This window comes from Siphateles boraxobius, unplaced genomic scaffold, assembly GCF_051911475.1.
Source record: "Siphateles boraxobius isolate OS27281-9 unplaced genomic scaffold, OSU_SipBor_1 68, whole genome shotgun sequence".
Classification (NCBI taxonomy): Eukaryota; Metazoa; Chordata; class Actinopteri; order Cypriniformes; family Leuciscidae; genus Siphateles; species Siphateles boraxobius.
This window is the reverse complement of record NW_027509195.1, coordinates 10,178,123-10,195,010: the sequence shown is the minus strand read 5'-3', so window position 1 is coordinate 10,195,010 and position 16,888 is coordinate 10,178,123. Positions and strand designations below refer to the sequence as shown.

The 16,888-nt window shown below is 44.8% G+C and overlaps 2 protein-coding genes across 4 annotated transcripts in view; both read left to right on the top strand.

The window, feature by feature from the left end:
- The window catches only part of LOC143722909 (protein rapunzel-like), a 96,916-nt gene that overhangs the window by 27,703 nt on the left and 52,325 nt on the right, over positions 1 to 16,888 (top strand). The gene's annotated exons all lie outside the window — the stretch shown is intronic.
- On the top strand, positions 8,005 to 11,349 carry LOC143722885 (protein rapunzel). 2 transcript variants are annotated; one of them, XM_077214582.1, is made up of 3 exons: positions 8,012 to 8,060; positions 8,866 to 8,924; positions 9,856 to 11,349. In XM_077214582.1, exon 3 carries the CDS (start codon positions 9,893 to 9,895, stop codon positions 10,571 to 10,573), a length of 681 nt encoding a protein of 226 aa, XP_077070697.1. In that variant the 5' UTR covers positions 8,012 to 8,060; positions 8,866 to 8,924; positions 9,856 to 9,892; the 3' UTR covers positions 10,574 to 11,349. The 2 variants fall into 2 exon arrangements, with proteins under 2 accessions (XP_077070694.1, XP_077070697.1); XM_077214579.1 differs by lacking the exon at positions 8,866 to 8,924 and having other exon boundaries at positions 8,005 to 8,060.

Genomic DNA, 16,888 nt, shown 5'->3' with positions numbered 1-16,888 from the left:
CATCTCTAAAAAAGAGCTGAAACCTTAAACCTTAAGACCTTAAACCTGTCTGTTATACTAGACCAAAACAAACATGTCAGATTCCAGCATGACACAGCCAGATGTTGTGCTGGAATACTTACTAAAACTTTTTTAAATAAAGGCACATGAAACCACAATCATCTCCAGGAAAGGGCATCAGTCAATATCAATATTTAATAAATAAATAACTTATCTTATGAATCTCAACATAATAGTGCGGAGGCGGTCAATCAATCCCATGATCCCTCATTCCAGCTACATCTGCCAATCACAGCCAGAGCTAATAGCATTACTTTTTTGTCAGAGTGGACCATCGACCCGCTTCCTGCCTTTAAGTGGCCTGATCAGATAAAAAGCATTAAAACATTTGTACTGTGACACACACCAGCTCACCCTCAGCCTCTGCACTGGATTTATCCTTCTGATGCGTCTGGTTGTGCCTATACAAAATCTCGGAATATGTAGTTTGCAAAAAGATCTCTAATCTTATTTTTTTTCCTTCACAAAATGAGTATATGATGCTCCAAATAAGCTTTTCGAGTAAACTAAGTGCGGAAAAAAAAATCCATCTCAATCATGGTGCCTCAAAGGGATAGTCCGCCCAAAAATTAAAATATGTCATTATTTACTCACAATCAAGGTGTTCCAAACCTGCATGAATTTCTTTCTTCTGCTGAACACAAAAGAAGATTTTTTGAAGAAAGTTGATGAAGTCAGTGGGGTCCATCAACTGTTTGGTTATCCACATTCTTCAAAATATATTTTTTTGTGTGTCTTGCAATTTTTGTGTATGGTAATTTAATTTTTTGTGTGAACTATTCCTTTAAAATAAAATAGCATAACACAACTGTACTAAGGAGAGCATCAAACAGATCAGTCAACTAAGCTATAACCATTAATGATCAGCAACAACAATTAACGGCTCTTATTAGTCAACATCTTGCCCAGGGACACCTTAATGAAATATTCATGAGCTTATGCCCACGCCCCTCAAACACAATGCACAGACAGGACCTCATTTTTTCACATTGCCTTTTTTCAAGGTTTTGTTCAAATCACAGTGAGCATACATTAAAGCTGTTTATTTATTTATTTTTGTAAATTCAAAACTATAATTAAAATTCGTTAAAATTAAACAGAATTGATTTTGTTAAGGCCCTTTTCTCTTTCAAAAACAGTAAAAAATAACATGTATTTTGAGATTATGTTCACAAAGCAATTGTTATAATTAATAATTAAAGATCAATTGTAAATTATTATACTTTATATTCGTTAGGGATTCATGGAAAGCTCATTTCAATAAAGGGAAGATGAAAATAAAATAAAGTGTCAGTGTGAGTCTTTGGGAGCAGGGGGTAAATGACACTCTGATTATGCTCATGGGTTTATTTCTGTCCGCTCGTTCGCCAAACCATTAGCGTATTACAGTTCTAATCGGTATATTGATCTCGTTTTGGCTCCATCTGCACTCGCTCTCATTTCACACGATGTGTTCGAGCCTCAGAGTGAAACGCGGTTCTCTCTCTTCTGACCTTTCTGAAGGTCAACAGCATTTGTTTGTGCACATATGCAGATATCACCAATAAAGAATAACAGCATGTTTCAGCAATAATTTGGGATGATATCATTTATCAATTTCTCCTGCAGAGTTTGGAACGAACAGTAATGAGTGGACTGTACTACAGAACATATACTAACAATAAATATACAAAAACACAAAGCTTGGCTGTAATTCTTACATGACCTTCGTGTCAGGGTGGGTAGTGGGAATAAATCCGTGGACTCAGGTGCAGAGTGAATAAGTATTTTAATAAAGACTAAACATAAAATAAACAAATCAACAAAAGAAAACCATGATCATACTAACTAAATCCAGAAACAAACAAGGCAGGGCAAGACAGGCACGGAACTAAACGCAACAACATATGTAACAAATACAACGAACGAGCATAGGACAGCAAACACAGGAAGACTAAATAGGGAGGCAAACAAAGGAGGGTAACGAGACAGACAGGTGGAGCAATTAAACCAATAATCAGATAACAAGGGGGAGGGATTAAACAATGACAAGAGCACATGGCTCAAAATAACAAAACACCCATGTGCATAACAAGACAGGACAGACATGTGACATAACCCCCTCCCTACGGAGCGGCTACCAGACGCTCCATCCGACCCGGGTGGTACAGGAGGGACAGGCCAGGGGGGAAACAGGAGAGACAGACCAGGGCAAAACACACAACACAAGAGTTCAGGAGGGAGGTGGAATGGTGGAGGATCAGGGGGAGGGATGGGGGGCCAGGTCCATGAAAGGGAACAGAAACAGGGGGTGATGGTTTAGCCGGGGGCCAGGGCGAAGCAGACAGTCCATCGGGCGGCCAGGGCGAAGCAGACAGTCCATCGGGCGGCCAGGGCGAAGCAGACAGTCCATCGGGCGGCCAGGGCGAAGCAGACAGTCCATCGGGCGGCCAGGGCGAAGCAGACAGTCCATCGGGCGGCCAGGGCGGAGACGACCCCTCGGGCGGCCAGGGCGGAGACGACCCCTCGGGCGGCCAGGGCGGAGACGACCCCTCGGGCGGCCAGGGCGGAGACGACCCCTCGGGCGGCCAGGGCGGAGACGACCCCTCGGGCGGCCAGGGCGGAGACGACCCCTCGGGCGGCCAGGGCGGAGACGACCCCTCGGGCGGCCAGGGCGGAGACGACCCCTCGGGCGGCCAGGGCGGAGACGACCCCTCGGGCGGCCAGGGCGGAGACGACCCCTCGGGCGGCCAGGGCGGAGACGACCCCTCGGGCGGCCAGGGCGGTGAAGACCCCTCGGGCGGCCAGGGCTCAGGAACAGACACCGGCTCAGGAACAGACACCGGCTCAGGAACAGACACCGGCTCAGGAACAGACACCGGCTCAGGAACAGACACCGGCTCAGGAACAGACACCGGCTCAGGAACAGACACCGGCTCAGGAACAGACACCGGCTCAGGAACAGACACCGGCTCAGGAACAGACACCGGCTCAGGAACAGACACCGGCTCAGGAACAGACACCGGCTCCAGCTCTGGAACAGTAGACACCGGCTCTGGAACAGACGGCTCCGGCTCTGGAACAGCCACTGGCTCTGGAACAGACACTGGCACTGGCTCAGGAACAGACACTGGCTCAGGAACAGACACCGGCACTGGCTCAGGAACAGACACCGGCTCAGGAACAGACACCAAAACTGAAACAGCCACAAGAACAGACATAAACACAGAAACAAACACTGGTTCAGGAACAGATGCTGACTCCGGCTCAGGTACAGCAGACACCGGCTCCGGCTCTGGAACAGCAGACACTGGCTCTGGTTCTGGAACAGCAGACACTGGTTCCGGCTCTGGAACAGCAGACACTGGCTCCGGCTCTGGAACAGCAGACACTGGCTCCGGCTCTGGAACAGCAGACACTGGCTCCGGCTCTGGAACAGCAGACACTGGCTCCGGCTCTGGAACAGCAGACACTGGCTCCGGCTCTGGAACAGCAGACACTGGCTCCGGCTCTGGAACAGCAGACACGGGCTCTGGCTCAGGAACAGCAGACACGGGCTCTGGCTCAGGAACAGCAGACACGGGCATTTCCAGGATCCGAGCCAGACGCTCCAGATAGTCCAGGTCCAGGAAGGCAGACGGAACGTGAACAGTCTCTGACTGGACAGACGGAACGTGAACAGTCTCTGACTGGGCAGACGTGACGTGAACACTCTCTGACTGGGCAGACGTGATGTGAACACTCTCTGACTGGGCAGACGTGACCTGAACAGTATCTGACTGGGCAGATGGGACGTGTCTCCTCCTTCTCCGGAACACCGGACTCGGGACCACCAGACTCGGGACCACCGGACTCGGGACCACCGGAACAGGGACCACCGGAACAGGGACCACTGATGAAGTTCGTCTATCACCTCCTCCCCTACGGCCCCCGCGGGTTCCCGAGAACCTGGCCAACCGAGTTCCCTCAAATCGCTGAGAGTCAGCAGGGGTCTTAACATGACTGCCAGTCACAGTCCTGGTCTCACCTCCTCCCAACTGATCACCGGCTGTCCTGATCTCCTCATTCCTCTGCGCGCACGTAGCAAAGTATTTGAAGAGGGAGATCCCATTCTCCCTCTCCGCAGGACAAAGTTCACTCCGCTGAATCCACATGTGGCTCGTTCGTTCTGTCACGGTGGGTAGTGGGAATAAATCCGTGGACTCAGGTGCAGAGTGAATAAGTATTTTAATAAAGACTAAACATAAAATAAACAAATCAACAAAAGAAAACCATGATCATACTAACTAAATCCAGAAACAAACAAGGCAGGGCAAGACAGGCACGGAACTAAACGCAACAACATATGTAACAAATACAACGAACGAGCACAGGACAGCAAACACAGGAAGACTAAATAGGGAGGCAAACAAAGGAGGGTAACGAGACAGACAGGTGGAGCAATTAAACCAATAATCAGATAACAAGGGGGAGGGATTAAACAATGACAAGAGCACATGGCTCAAAATAACAAAACACCCATGTGCATAACAAGACAGGACAGACATGTGACACTTCGTTTCCATACTGGAACAGGCAAACAAACATGTCTTTGAAAAGCAGAGTTCAGGCCCCTCAACAAAAGTACATTTTAAACTTGTCCCAAAATTATTTTTATTTATTTATTTATTTTATTTTTTACTTTGCAATGAACAATTTTCAAGTTTTCAATCAATAGTTCTCTTATTCGTGCAATATTTATAATATTTATCTACATAATTGTTCTGTTTTGTATTATATGTGTTTTGTGTCGTATGTTATATTGTTTCTGTTTGTTAATTTCTTCGTCACCAAGGGAAGCATTTCCTAATTTCATTGCATGTGAGTATAATGACAACAAAGGCTTACTATTCTATTTCTACTCTGACATGTTCAGCATGGACAAATGTGTGGAGTGTTTATGTGCAGAATAAGAAATGTCTTTCTTATATGCAGGTTTATATGCATACTGACTATTTTTAAATATATTTTATATAGAATATACATTTCTAATTAATATCAATCCTAGTCCAGAACAGTGTAGTATTATTTGTATACTATTAGGCTATATATTTGATTTACTTTTTAGCAATTTTATTATGTACATATGTAATTTTATTAGTTTAAAAAAATACTATTTAGGATAAATTTATTTTTTATTTCAGTTTTATTTTTTATTTGTTTTATAAGTGTTTCATCTAATATTTTATTTCAGCTTTATTTCAATTAAAAAGTTTTTTATAGTTTTAGTTATTGAAATCCAGTGAGTGATATTCAGTTTTAGTTAATAATATCCCTGGTCTAGATTCTCTCTACTCACTGTAGCACCGAATGTTCAGTTCTGAGGGCGAGAAGAACTGAGCTGATATGATTAATCATGCATAAAGTCCAAGCACCCTCACAGCACATAAAGCAGATTTGTATTAAGAACTGGAAAGCACTGGTGTTCTTTGTTAATCAGAGACTTGTGGTGTAGGGTTTGGGGATTGAGGTTTCATCTGTCGTTTTTAAGAGCATCAAAAGACACGCTTAGGTGAAATGGACTGCAATCCATATACAGCCTCCAATAAGCAACTGACGTCTATCGATCTCTTCAGTCTGAATCATGGACTTAATGTGCAGACGGGCAGGTTGCCTGTAAACTGGTCTTAGTCCTCAGATTAGACTGATCAGGACTGGAAACAGCACAGCACAAAAAACAGCTAGCGAATGTGTATGTGGACTCTTTAAATGTACTTGTTTATGCTTTGTAAAATGCACTGAGCACTTAAGTAAAGAAAATTATTAGTATTATTACTTTTAATACTGGTTGCTGCTGGCTGGTCATGTGATCCCATCATGGACTCCATTGCAGTACAGTTTATTTGAAATGTTCGGTTTAGAAAAGACAGAACCAACAAGGAATTTGTCCTTATTTTCACTCAAGTAATTGAAAGGAAAGCTCTCTCTTCAGCTGGGGGTATTCCAGAAAGCAAGTTTAACCCAAACCTTTGCTAACTCAAGGTATGCAGGTTCCAAAACCACAATCTGGAGTAAGTTCAGTCTTCCTCAGTACATGAAACTCAGAGTAAGTTGCTATGCTACTTACATACCCTGAAAGTTTCCTCAGGTTTTGGAACTGAAAGTGGAGGTTATCTGCTTACTCCGAGTAAACTTACCCGGGTACGTCACATAACCTGTTTCTGGAATACCCTCCTGATGAGATTCCTTCTCCCAAAATCTACCATATGCTACAACCGATCTGCCATGAACACAAAACAAACTCATCTGTGTTTTTGTTTCGCTTTTTACTGACACCATCCTTAACATGTAGCTTAATCACACATATTCCAAAAACATGCTTATCATTACAATTTATTTATGAACACCACAGCAGTAAGTATGCACTAAAGTGACATCTTGTGGCTACAAGCATACATAAGTCACAGGGATAGATAGATAGATAGATAGATAGATAGATAGATAGATAGATAGATAGATAGATAGATAGATAGATAGATAGATAGATAGATAGATAGATAGATAGATAGATAGATAGATAGATAGATAGATAGATAGATAGATAGATAGATAGATAGATAGATGTCAGTAAAATCTCTTACTTCTTTAATCCTTGTCTGTGTCTTCACTCTGATAGTCGGGCCTGCCTCCACTTCCCAATGTCCATTTACATTTGATGTCCTCAGTTTTAGGAGTAATCTCACTCAATGGAAAAATAATCACTCTAGCAATGAGAGCAGAGAATCAAGTCATCTTATACACAGTTTTGCCCCTCGAAATAAAAGGAAGAAGAATATGTCTGTCAGTGCGACTAAACAGTACGTGCAGCCAACCACTTCCTCATGTGTGAGTTTTAGTGCACACCATGGAAAACAGGAACTGAATACTAGCTACATGAAGTTACATACAATTTGCATCACTCCATTTTAGAGAAACAACCAGATTTATGTACATACAACACCACCCATGTCACTGCATGAAGACTAAAGCAGGTCTACGTCATTTTACAGTGTGAATGATCTTAAGGAAGCATGACAGGTCACATGACACATCTGGAGTCATACAGTACCATGGACAGCACCAACACTTGCAGGACAGACAGACAGACAGACAGACAGACAGACAGACAGAGAGAAACAGACAGACAGACAGACAGATAGACAGACAGACAGACAGACAGACAGACAGACAGACAGACAGACAGACACAGACAGACAGAAAGACAGACAGACAGACAGACAGACAGACAGACAGACAGAGAGAAACAGACAGACAGACAGACAGACAGAAACAGAAAGACAGAAAGACAGAAAGACAGAAAGACAGACAGACAGACAGACAGAGAGAAACAGACAGACAGACAGACAGACAGAAACAGAAAGACAGAAAGACAGACAGACAGACAGACAGACAGACAGAAAGAGAGAAACAGACAGACAGACAGACAGAAAGAGAGAAACAGACAGACAGACAGACAGATAGACAGACAGACAGACAGACAGACAGACAGACAGAGAGAAACAGACAGACAGACAAAACAGATAGATAGATAGATAGATAGATAGATAGATAGATAGATAGATAGATAGATAGATAGATAGATAGATAGATAGACAGACAGATAGATAGATAGATAGATAGATAGATAGATAGATAGATAGATAGATAGATAGATAGATAGATAGATAGATAGATAGATAGATAGATAGATAGATAGATAGATAGATAGATAGATATGTTTATTCATAATTGTGCCATTTCATTAGTAGACTAACTGATTGCAGCTAGAAAATGTAAAGGTCAATGAAAGAGAAACACTGTGACAGTTTCAGATAACATCAGAGGAGCTTGTGTAATTATGATCATATTTCATTTACCAGGACCCTGTAAGATAATGGTATAGTCCATCTGTACACCCCTCCACACTGAGCTCATATGAAACTGCCCATCCTGCAGTGGCTGCTGGGAAGACATACAGACGAGGGAGGTAGCAAACTGAAGAGGTGAGAATTGCAATATTCGTCACAGGCAAATAGATTAAATGTTTTATTAAAATACATGGAAATGTGTAGATTGGTTTAAGTTATTGTTTGTTAAAGTTTGAAAATGGCAGAAGAGAATACAGTCCTCAGCATGAACAAGGAAACATGGAGCAGCAGCTAGAGGGAGCTGTAACAGGACAGACAGCGGAGTGAAGTTGATGGGATGAAGCCCCTTTAAAAACAAAGAGGGATGTTAAATTGTTGTGTTTTGCTTGACAAAGTTGTAAATGTTCTATCTTGATCCCAGACCTGCAACAAACACCCAGCGCTCTATAAAATAAAAAGCTTTGTATAAGAAAAAATTATGCAAAAACAAATGAGAGATATTCAAACAAAATAATGATTTCAGTCCTAATTCTCACTTAAAATTGTTTACAGTTCACACACTGCAAAAAACTATTTATATAGTATAATATATAATACTTTAAAATAGTGTATATACTGTATTTGATTTAGGAGTGTTTAGATATTTGAACTGGAAAACAGAAGAAAATAATTTTTTGGCAGTGCAGTCTGTAAAGTGATGTAAGGTCTGTTTGATATTCAAGTTCAATATTTAAATATTTGGTTGTTTTTAACCATTTACAGTATTTTAACGAGTTCTATGTTTTGTATTTAAGCGTGGTTATAATTCATGTGTATCATTCAAATTTTGAATTGTGTTTTTTAATGATTCAGATCAAAATTGTACATTAGGACTATATAAAACACCTCATGATCTATATAATTATTTTAAATGAGTGTTTATCATTGTGCTTTATCTCAGAAAACTGTCTTCATCCCAGAAGACACTTCAAAGTAAGAGCCCATTGTAGCATATTTAAGGTAATATTAAACACACATTTAAAAAAAATTATAATACTAATCTTTTGTTATTTACTCACCCTCATATCAATTCCAAATCTTCGTAAGATACTTTCATGTACGAACACTGCCTGCAATGTCATTGCCTGATAGGGCAGCAAGGCAACAAATCAGTTGCCTAAGTCATTTTGCCGAACGATTCGTTTAAAAACATAAGCTGATTCATTCTGGAATGAAACTAGCGACTGGCTGCATCCCAAATCGCATACTCTCTTGAGTAGGTACTTATTTTAAATAAGTAATTACTTCATGACCACTAAAAAAGTATGTTCTATATTTTATGTGTGGGTGTAGTGTGTGGGTGTGTGTTATGTGTGGGTGTAGTGTGAATTTCTGGACGTACTAATATTCACCATGTTGTCATTATCATGTGATCAACCACATCGCTTCACTGTCATTCACAAATCCTCTCCCATGACCTCATCATGGGATAGTAAAGTTTCCATTAAATGCACGCTTTTTGCCTACTCTTTTATGAGTACTGTGAATTCGGACATGCTTCTTTTGTCACATACTGTTTTTCGCCTACAATATAGTAGGGAAGTACGCGATTTCGGATGCAGCCACTGTCTTTGTGAGAGTCATTGAATCATTAATTTAACTGTTTCGGTCAAAAACGCTGATTGATTAGGGAAGGAAACAAGTAGGCTACTGCATACTACAGGGAGATGCCAGCAATCTCGCGTTTTTTTGGGATCGAAAAGTGTGTGTGAGGAACAGAATTTTTTAAATACTGTTCATATGGACAACTTTTAACAGTTTTTAACAGTTTTGGAAACTTCATGCTGCTTTGTATACAAGTTTATAGTGATCATGAGCTTTTTCTAGAAAGGAGCAGTGTAAAGATTCTAACTAAATATTGAGTGCATATTGTGTGTCTTCGTATCACCAGTTTCTTCTTCAGGTAAACATCACTTCCTCCAGAATCAATGGCTGAAAGTGAGATCTTCGAGGACACAGAGAAGCTGAAGAGGGGCCTTTTGAAGGTTCTCGAATGTGTGGCCACCATCTCGTCAGCAGCAGCGGTGGTCAATCCCATCTTCGGCGTGGCCGGCTCTCTCATCCGGGTGGTACTGCACCATGTGGACGATGAAGACATGCACAAACTCAGACGTGAGTTTGGCAGCGTGAATCGAGCCCTGGATGAAATTTCACAGCAGAATCAGAATGTATTACTTCAGATCAGAAAGGAGACGGTGGATGGTCTGTACTGTCGTCTAGAAGAAAACATTCGTAATCAGTTCTACAAATTCATGGACACTGTGGAGCCGTCTGCAGCACACCAACAGCGCAAGAAGGAGTTTGAAATGAGCTTTGTGATCAATCAGTGTGACCAGAACCTGTACACACTTTATGGTGCGGTGATGGGCGAATCAAAGATCTTCAGCCAGCCCATTCTGGAGGTGTACATGAAGCATTCACAGGGTGACCAGCGAGTCATGGAAAACCTCTGCACGCGACTCACATACCTGTTCTGCATCGGCCTCATTGCTCTCATGAGTTATGCGGCCATCGTCGGAGATGATGAAGAAGCTCTGAGCATCGAGTGGGAAGAGAAAATGAAAGATGTGGCCAAAAAAATGTCAGAAGTGCTGAACACTAATGAGTAATTTTAACCCATGTGACTTTCCTTTCATCTGTCTTTCTATCTTCTCTGCCTATTTTATCAGTCAATGTCCTAGCAACTTCTTAGAACATCCCAACTAATGCTCTCACAACCTCTCAAAACCTTACTTACCCTCTAACTACATCCTAGGAACCACTCATAAACCCCTAGCAATGGCCAAGCAACAACTAAGAAAATCTCAGTAAGATCTATCTATCTATCTATCTATCTATCTATCTATCTATCTATCTATCTATCTATCTATCTATCTATCTATCTATCTATCTATCTATCTATCTATCTATCTGTCTGTCTGTCTGTCTGTCTGTCTGTCTGTCTGTCTGTCTATCTATCTATCTATCTATCTATCTATCTATCTATCTATCTATCTATCTATCTATCTATCTATCTATCTATCTAGGCACCTAGCAACACCCTAGCATCCACACAGAACACCTAGTAACTCCTTATCAACATCTTAGCAACCACCTATCAACCTGTTAACCCATTCCTAACGTGTTCCTGCAAATATTTGCACTTGTAAAACAAAAGTTATGATAATGTCATACAGCAATTATTATTTTCTGATAGTGATGTTTTCATCTTTCTGTACAGTTTACTACACACACTCAAACTGAATCTGCCCAGGCCAAAGTCAAAATATTATTTTTCTTTAATGCAAATTAATGTTACAAATCTCTAGAATTACATTATATTGCTATATTCTTCTGGCATTGTCTCAAGTACTATGCAGAATTGTGAATAAAGATATGAGAAATATTCACACTCTTCCTTTCATTTCAGTCAGCCACAGTGAGCAATAGTGTCAAAGTGAAGGGCACTGCAATTGTGCTTTAAATTGTGTTTTGAGGTTTTTGTCCAATATATGTGACAGCAGAGAAATTAAAATTAAGCAGGTTGTGTAAATTATTTAGGCCTAGGTAAATTTACTTTATTACATAAACATAATGAAATGCAATTATATAAATCTATCCTTCTATAAAAATAAATTTTTGTCTTGAAAAAAGTTATACTGTATATATATAAATGTATACTTTGTGTGTGTGTGTGTGTGTGTGTGTGTGTGTGTGTGTGTGTGTGTGTGTGTGTGTGTGTGTGTGTGTGTGTGTGTGTGTGTGTGTGTAACTTATCCTGACATGCACTAGATGTGTGTAACTTATCCGGACATGCACTAGATGACCCAAATTACATATATACGATTTAGCTAATCTAGTTATTCTTCTATGTAAACAGTCAATCATTAGACATTATGATTGAGATCATAATAATAATAGCAGCTTCATGCTTAAAAACAAGACTATGAATTATAGCTAGATTGTTGAAAGTCAAACATGATAAAATGTTCACTAAATCAATTTTTTTTTAAATAAATATGCATGCAAGTCCTATATTCCTATCGCTAAGAAATTTCAAGATTCACTTTACCCAGTGTGACTTTCAGTCAGACAACTCTTCAGCCAAATCCTGATTAATAAGAGAAGCAGAGAAGTCAGATCCATAATATAGTGCGGTCTGCCTCAAAATTGGTAGGTTGTGATCGTTGGATGACATTTATGTCTCACGGTTGCAGAGAAAAGGTCTAAGAATTCTAAAATATCCTACAGTTCTGTCAGGACCACTATCGTCAAATACGATTGACAATTAGCATACCGTTAGCATTGGCGGTATGGTTCTGTTCTGGGCAAGAACTCCCTGCGCATCCAACCAGCCTATGGATAAAAGCAGGGAGAGCACCAAGAACGTCCTGGTTGCGTACGGAAGTGGATGCACGCACTAGTTGCTTTTCGGTAGTGGCAAGGGGACTACGTCCTCCGTTCCCTCCTTCAGGGAACGGTGGGTTGCATACGCAACCGGGTCGTTCCCTTTCAGTCGATAACGTCAGACGTAGTCGACGGTCGACTGAATGGGGATAACCTTCGAAAACGCCACTAACGCTGCCACCTTCCAGTGCCTAAAACAAAGCCTCCTGATGCCCCCGCAAATTTAAGGCAGGGAAGGACAGGGCTTAGGCCAGGGAAGTCCCTGCTGTTCCTACAGGACCACTGGGAAAGCGTTCCCCGTACATTGGAAGGAAGGGACGCTGCGGAAGCCATATCCAACCCAGAGGGAGGTAACGTGGAAAATACACATATGAACTGGGCGGAAACCGGGCAGTCTAATATATGGAATGTCACTGGGGTGGCTCCAGCCTAAGACGGGGGGAGACACCCCGGACAGTGACGGCAGAGAGACTCTGCCGAGGGAAGACAAGGGCTCACCACAGGGAGCCGTATCGTGGAAGAATACACATATGGGGTCGCCGTAGGGACCGCAACATATGGACCCAGCCTAACACAGGTTCCACACTGCTTACGAGTGGTAGGCCTAACACCAGACGTTCCGCACGTCCGACGTCGGAGGGGTGTGGAGGAACTCAACAGGGTTCAATTTTAAGGGAACTCAACTGGAGTGGAAAGGCACACGTAACCAGTACATAGGAGGGGAATGGCGCAGCAAGCCGACACTTGAACCGGGCTCACGGTGAAACTGGCTTCATGAGAAGGGAGCCCACGGGAAGCAGCGGTTCAACTAGGTGTCGTCCAGCCCCCAACTCTAGAATCTGTTTTAGCAAAGCATATCGTCAACGCCCAGGCGGAGCACTTTACACTCATCATAGAGGAGCTCAACACCTAAGTGGACATGTTGCATCTCGGATTTTTACCGAAATGAAGGGAAGCACTAGTGCGACTTTGCATGGAAACAGCCTTCCCTCTCTGCTGAATTCCAACAGATATTTGTAGAGCTGGTCTGAGGTCTATGGCTTGTGTTCTGTACACGTCCAAGCGAACGGACAGAGAAGCCAGGGCTGGATCTGCCTCCTCCAGGGCAGCGCTTGCAGGCTCACCACCTGCTCCTATTACGGGAGAGGTAGGAACCTTGGGCACAATCCGAGCCGGGGTCTCAGCTTGTGAGAGTTAGCCGGCCCTGCCTCCAGGCACAATACGTTGACCGAAAGCGAGCAAGTCCCTACCCTCTAGTAGAGACCACGCGAGCAGGAGAACTGATATAACAGAATTTTTTAACTCACTGCCTGCAGTGGCTCAGGGGCGGTCTCTGCAGTGCAGTCGCACCAGGGACAAGGCCCAAGAGGATAAAGAGGGACTCAAGGATTTACAAGACCTTGCTCCTCAGGAACCTGACGATCAGAACGTGCTTCTGCACACTTCTGCAACACGATGAGCGTCGTTTAAACACTGAGGCAACATCATTTTGAGGGTGAAGGAAAATAGCCCACTCCAACCCATTTTGCAGGAAAGAGAGCACTGAAGTGATCGAAAGCTTTCAGGATCTCCTCTGGAGAGAAGACTCAACGACTAGGTTCCACTTCTAAAGGCGTAAGCACACTACCCATTTCTAGGGGGTGCTCGCAGAAGTGATCGTAACTATCACATGTCCCTGTGATAGCCACCTGAACCTCCGCGTTCAGATGTGAGAACGCCTGGAATCTCCGGGGGAAGAACGCGGGTGCCATTGTGCCCCGTCCCTGAAAGAGTTTTCAGTGGAAGTCAGGAAGGCTGTCGATGGGAACCAGGTCTAGTTGGGCCAATAAGGGGCAACTATGAAGACCTGTTCCTCTCCTGACTTGGCACGTAGGTGGAATGGATGGGCACAAAAAGACAGGAGCATTGCTCAACACAACATGTGAAGGGGCTTCGGGGACATCACTGGGCTTCAGGAGCATTTTCTGCTCAGCACTTGAGTGTGATAAGTTCACTGAGCTTCAGGAGCATTCCTGCTCAACACCTGAGTGTGATAAACTCACTGAGCTTCAGGAGCACTTCTGCTCAACACTTGAGCACAAAGAACTTCACTGAGCAACAGGAGCATTTCTGCTCAGCACTGCGTGTGATGAACTCACTGAGCTACAGGAGCATTGCTGCTCAACACTTGAGTGCGATGAACTTCACCGAGTTTCAGGAGCATTTCTGCTCAACATGAAGTGTGATGATTTCACTGACTTGAGCAGGCGCAAGGCGACCATGAGTCGCAGTCGCTTTTAGAAGGCTCACTGGGGTTAAACGCATTTCTGCGGGCCCCTGGGGCAGCTGAGAGTTAGTGTTTGTCCAAGGGTAGCCCACTCGGTTTATACAAACACTGGCAGGAAGACGAAACCGGAGGGGCAACTGAGCGGCCCCGGAATGGTCATGACCCAGCTGGACCCAGGGGATGGAGTCTCCACTTGCCCTTGCTATAACTGTCGTGAGGCTCGATGGCGGCACGATTGAGTAAAGCAGGAAGAGTGGAACAAAGTGTCCTCAGAAGCTTCTGACTCCAAGGAGGAGGTGACGGGTGAGTTGTGACATGCAAGGGAAGCTTGCGCAACGGTCGCAATGTCTAACAACTCGAGGCACGAATGCCCGTATAGTCGAGGGTCGCCCAGGCCCCCGTTAAAAAACGCCCTTTGTACATGGCCCCTCTGTTGAAGAGGGTTTGGCAGCAGACCGGGATGAACTATAGTCACACAGGGTGAGCTGCTCTGCCACGGTCACCTAGGGGACTCGATCATGAAGCTAGCGCTGAAGCGGTCACATATGGAGGAAGCCAAAGGCTTCATCTACCATATACCCCAGGAGCCTCTGAAAGTTCTTTGAGTGGGACCCTTTCTCACTTCAACACCAGCTGAACACATTCTCATTGGAGAGACGTGTTAGACCGAGTCCTTCTCCAAAACTGAAAAAGAGATACTCAGCGCGTGGGCGAGATTACTCTCTTCCAGTTGACCTGAAGACCCAACGGGCTCTGGAGCACTCGAGGGGAAGGACACTGTACTGATACTCCACCCTTACACGCAACACACAGGATGGCCTGCGGTGCGGAAGGTAGAGATCTGAAGTACATGTCTTTCAGGTCGGAGCTGCAGACCAATCTTGGGCCAAGATGGTCACGACCCACCACCTAGTAGCACGAAGAACGAGTTTACAACTGGCCTTCGTACCGGATGGAGGAGCGGCTATTTCAAATCCTTCGCCAGCAGGATAAGATAAGCACGCACAAGTCAGGAGCACTGCTCAACACTCGGTGTGATGAATATCACTGAATTTTCAGGAGCACGTCTGCTCAACCTGCACCTAATGTGATGATTATCACTGACTTGAGCGGGGTAGCCGAGCCTGAGGTGGGGCAGCAAAGTAGAGATATTGGTGTTAGTGTGCAGTGCAACACTTACCTGTCTCCACTAGCGGCAGGGGGACGTGAGAAGGCGGATGACCGGGTCCTCGAACGCCCCAAGCTGCCTGCTGGCGACCAAGGGAAGCTGGGAGATGTAAGGCTATTAAAGGGTCACACCCGCCAGACTGGTACACTTGGGACCCAGGAATAGAAAATTTGCTCTTTTCTGAATATGTGGGTACCGCTGACCCCGTTTTTATAGGGGCCAGCGGCGGAACAAACACACACATAACAAAAAACTCCAGCCGGCCCTCCAACCAGCCAGAGGGAGTGGATCGGCGACCACTCCATGAGCCACTCCTCTATCCCTGTGAGCCCGTCCAGGTTCAGCGTTTTCTTTTGCGCTGATGCTTACCACCTGGCTTGGCAGCGCCTGGAGCAGGCTGGGCGCCCCTTCCGCGGCCGGCTCCACGCCGGAACCTGGGTGAAGGCTGCTGCGGTGGTCAGGCGGGAGCTGAGGCGGCTGCGGGCGGACGCCCTCGGCGACGAACAGGCGGAGGATCTGACCTCGGCGGGCGGGTGAAGGCAGCAGCGTCCCTCCAAGGCAGGATGTGCCGGATGGCCTCCGTCTGTTTCTGGGCTGTAGAGAACTGTTGGGCAAAGTTCTCCACAGCGTCGCCGAATAACCCAATCTGGGAAATGAGAGAATCCAGGAACCGAACCTTGTCCGCTTCTCTCATATCGGCCAGGTTGAGCCAGAGATGGCGCTCCTGGACCACAAGTGTGGACATCGCCGAACCGACCGCGCGAGCTGCAACCTTCGTCGCCCGGAGGGCGAGGTCAGTTGCAGTGCGGAGCTCGCCCATGAGCTCACGGTCCGGACTACCCTCGTGCATGTTCATGAGTGCCTGGGCCTGGTGGACCTGGAGCAACGCCATGGCATGCAGAGAGGAAACGGCTTACCCACAAGCTTTGTAAGCCTTGCCCGTAAGAGAGGACGAGAACTTACAGGCTTTAGAGGGCTGACGAGGATCACCTCTCCAGGAAGCGGCCGCCGTTGGGCATAACTGCATCGCAACAGCCCGCTCCACTGGAGGGATAGCCTCGTAACCCTTCACCGCTCCCCCATCAAGGGTAGTGAGGGGGGAGG

Coding starts and splice junctions, on each gene's coding strand:
- LOC143722885 (XM_077214579.1), top strand. CDS start 9,893: ATGGCTGAAAGTGAGATCTTCGAGGACACAGAGAAGCTGAAGAGGGGC.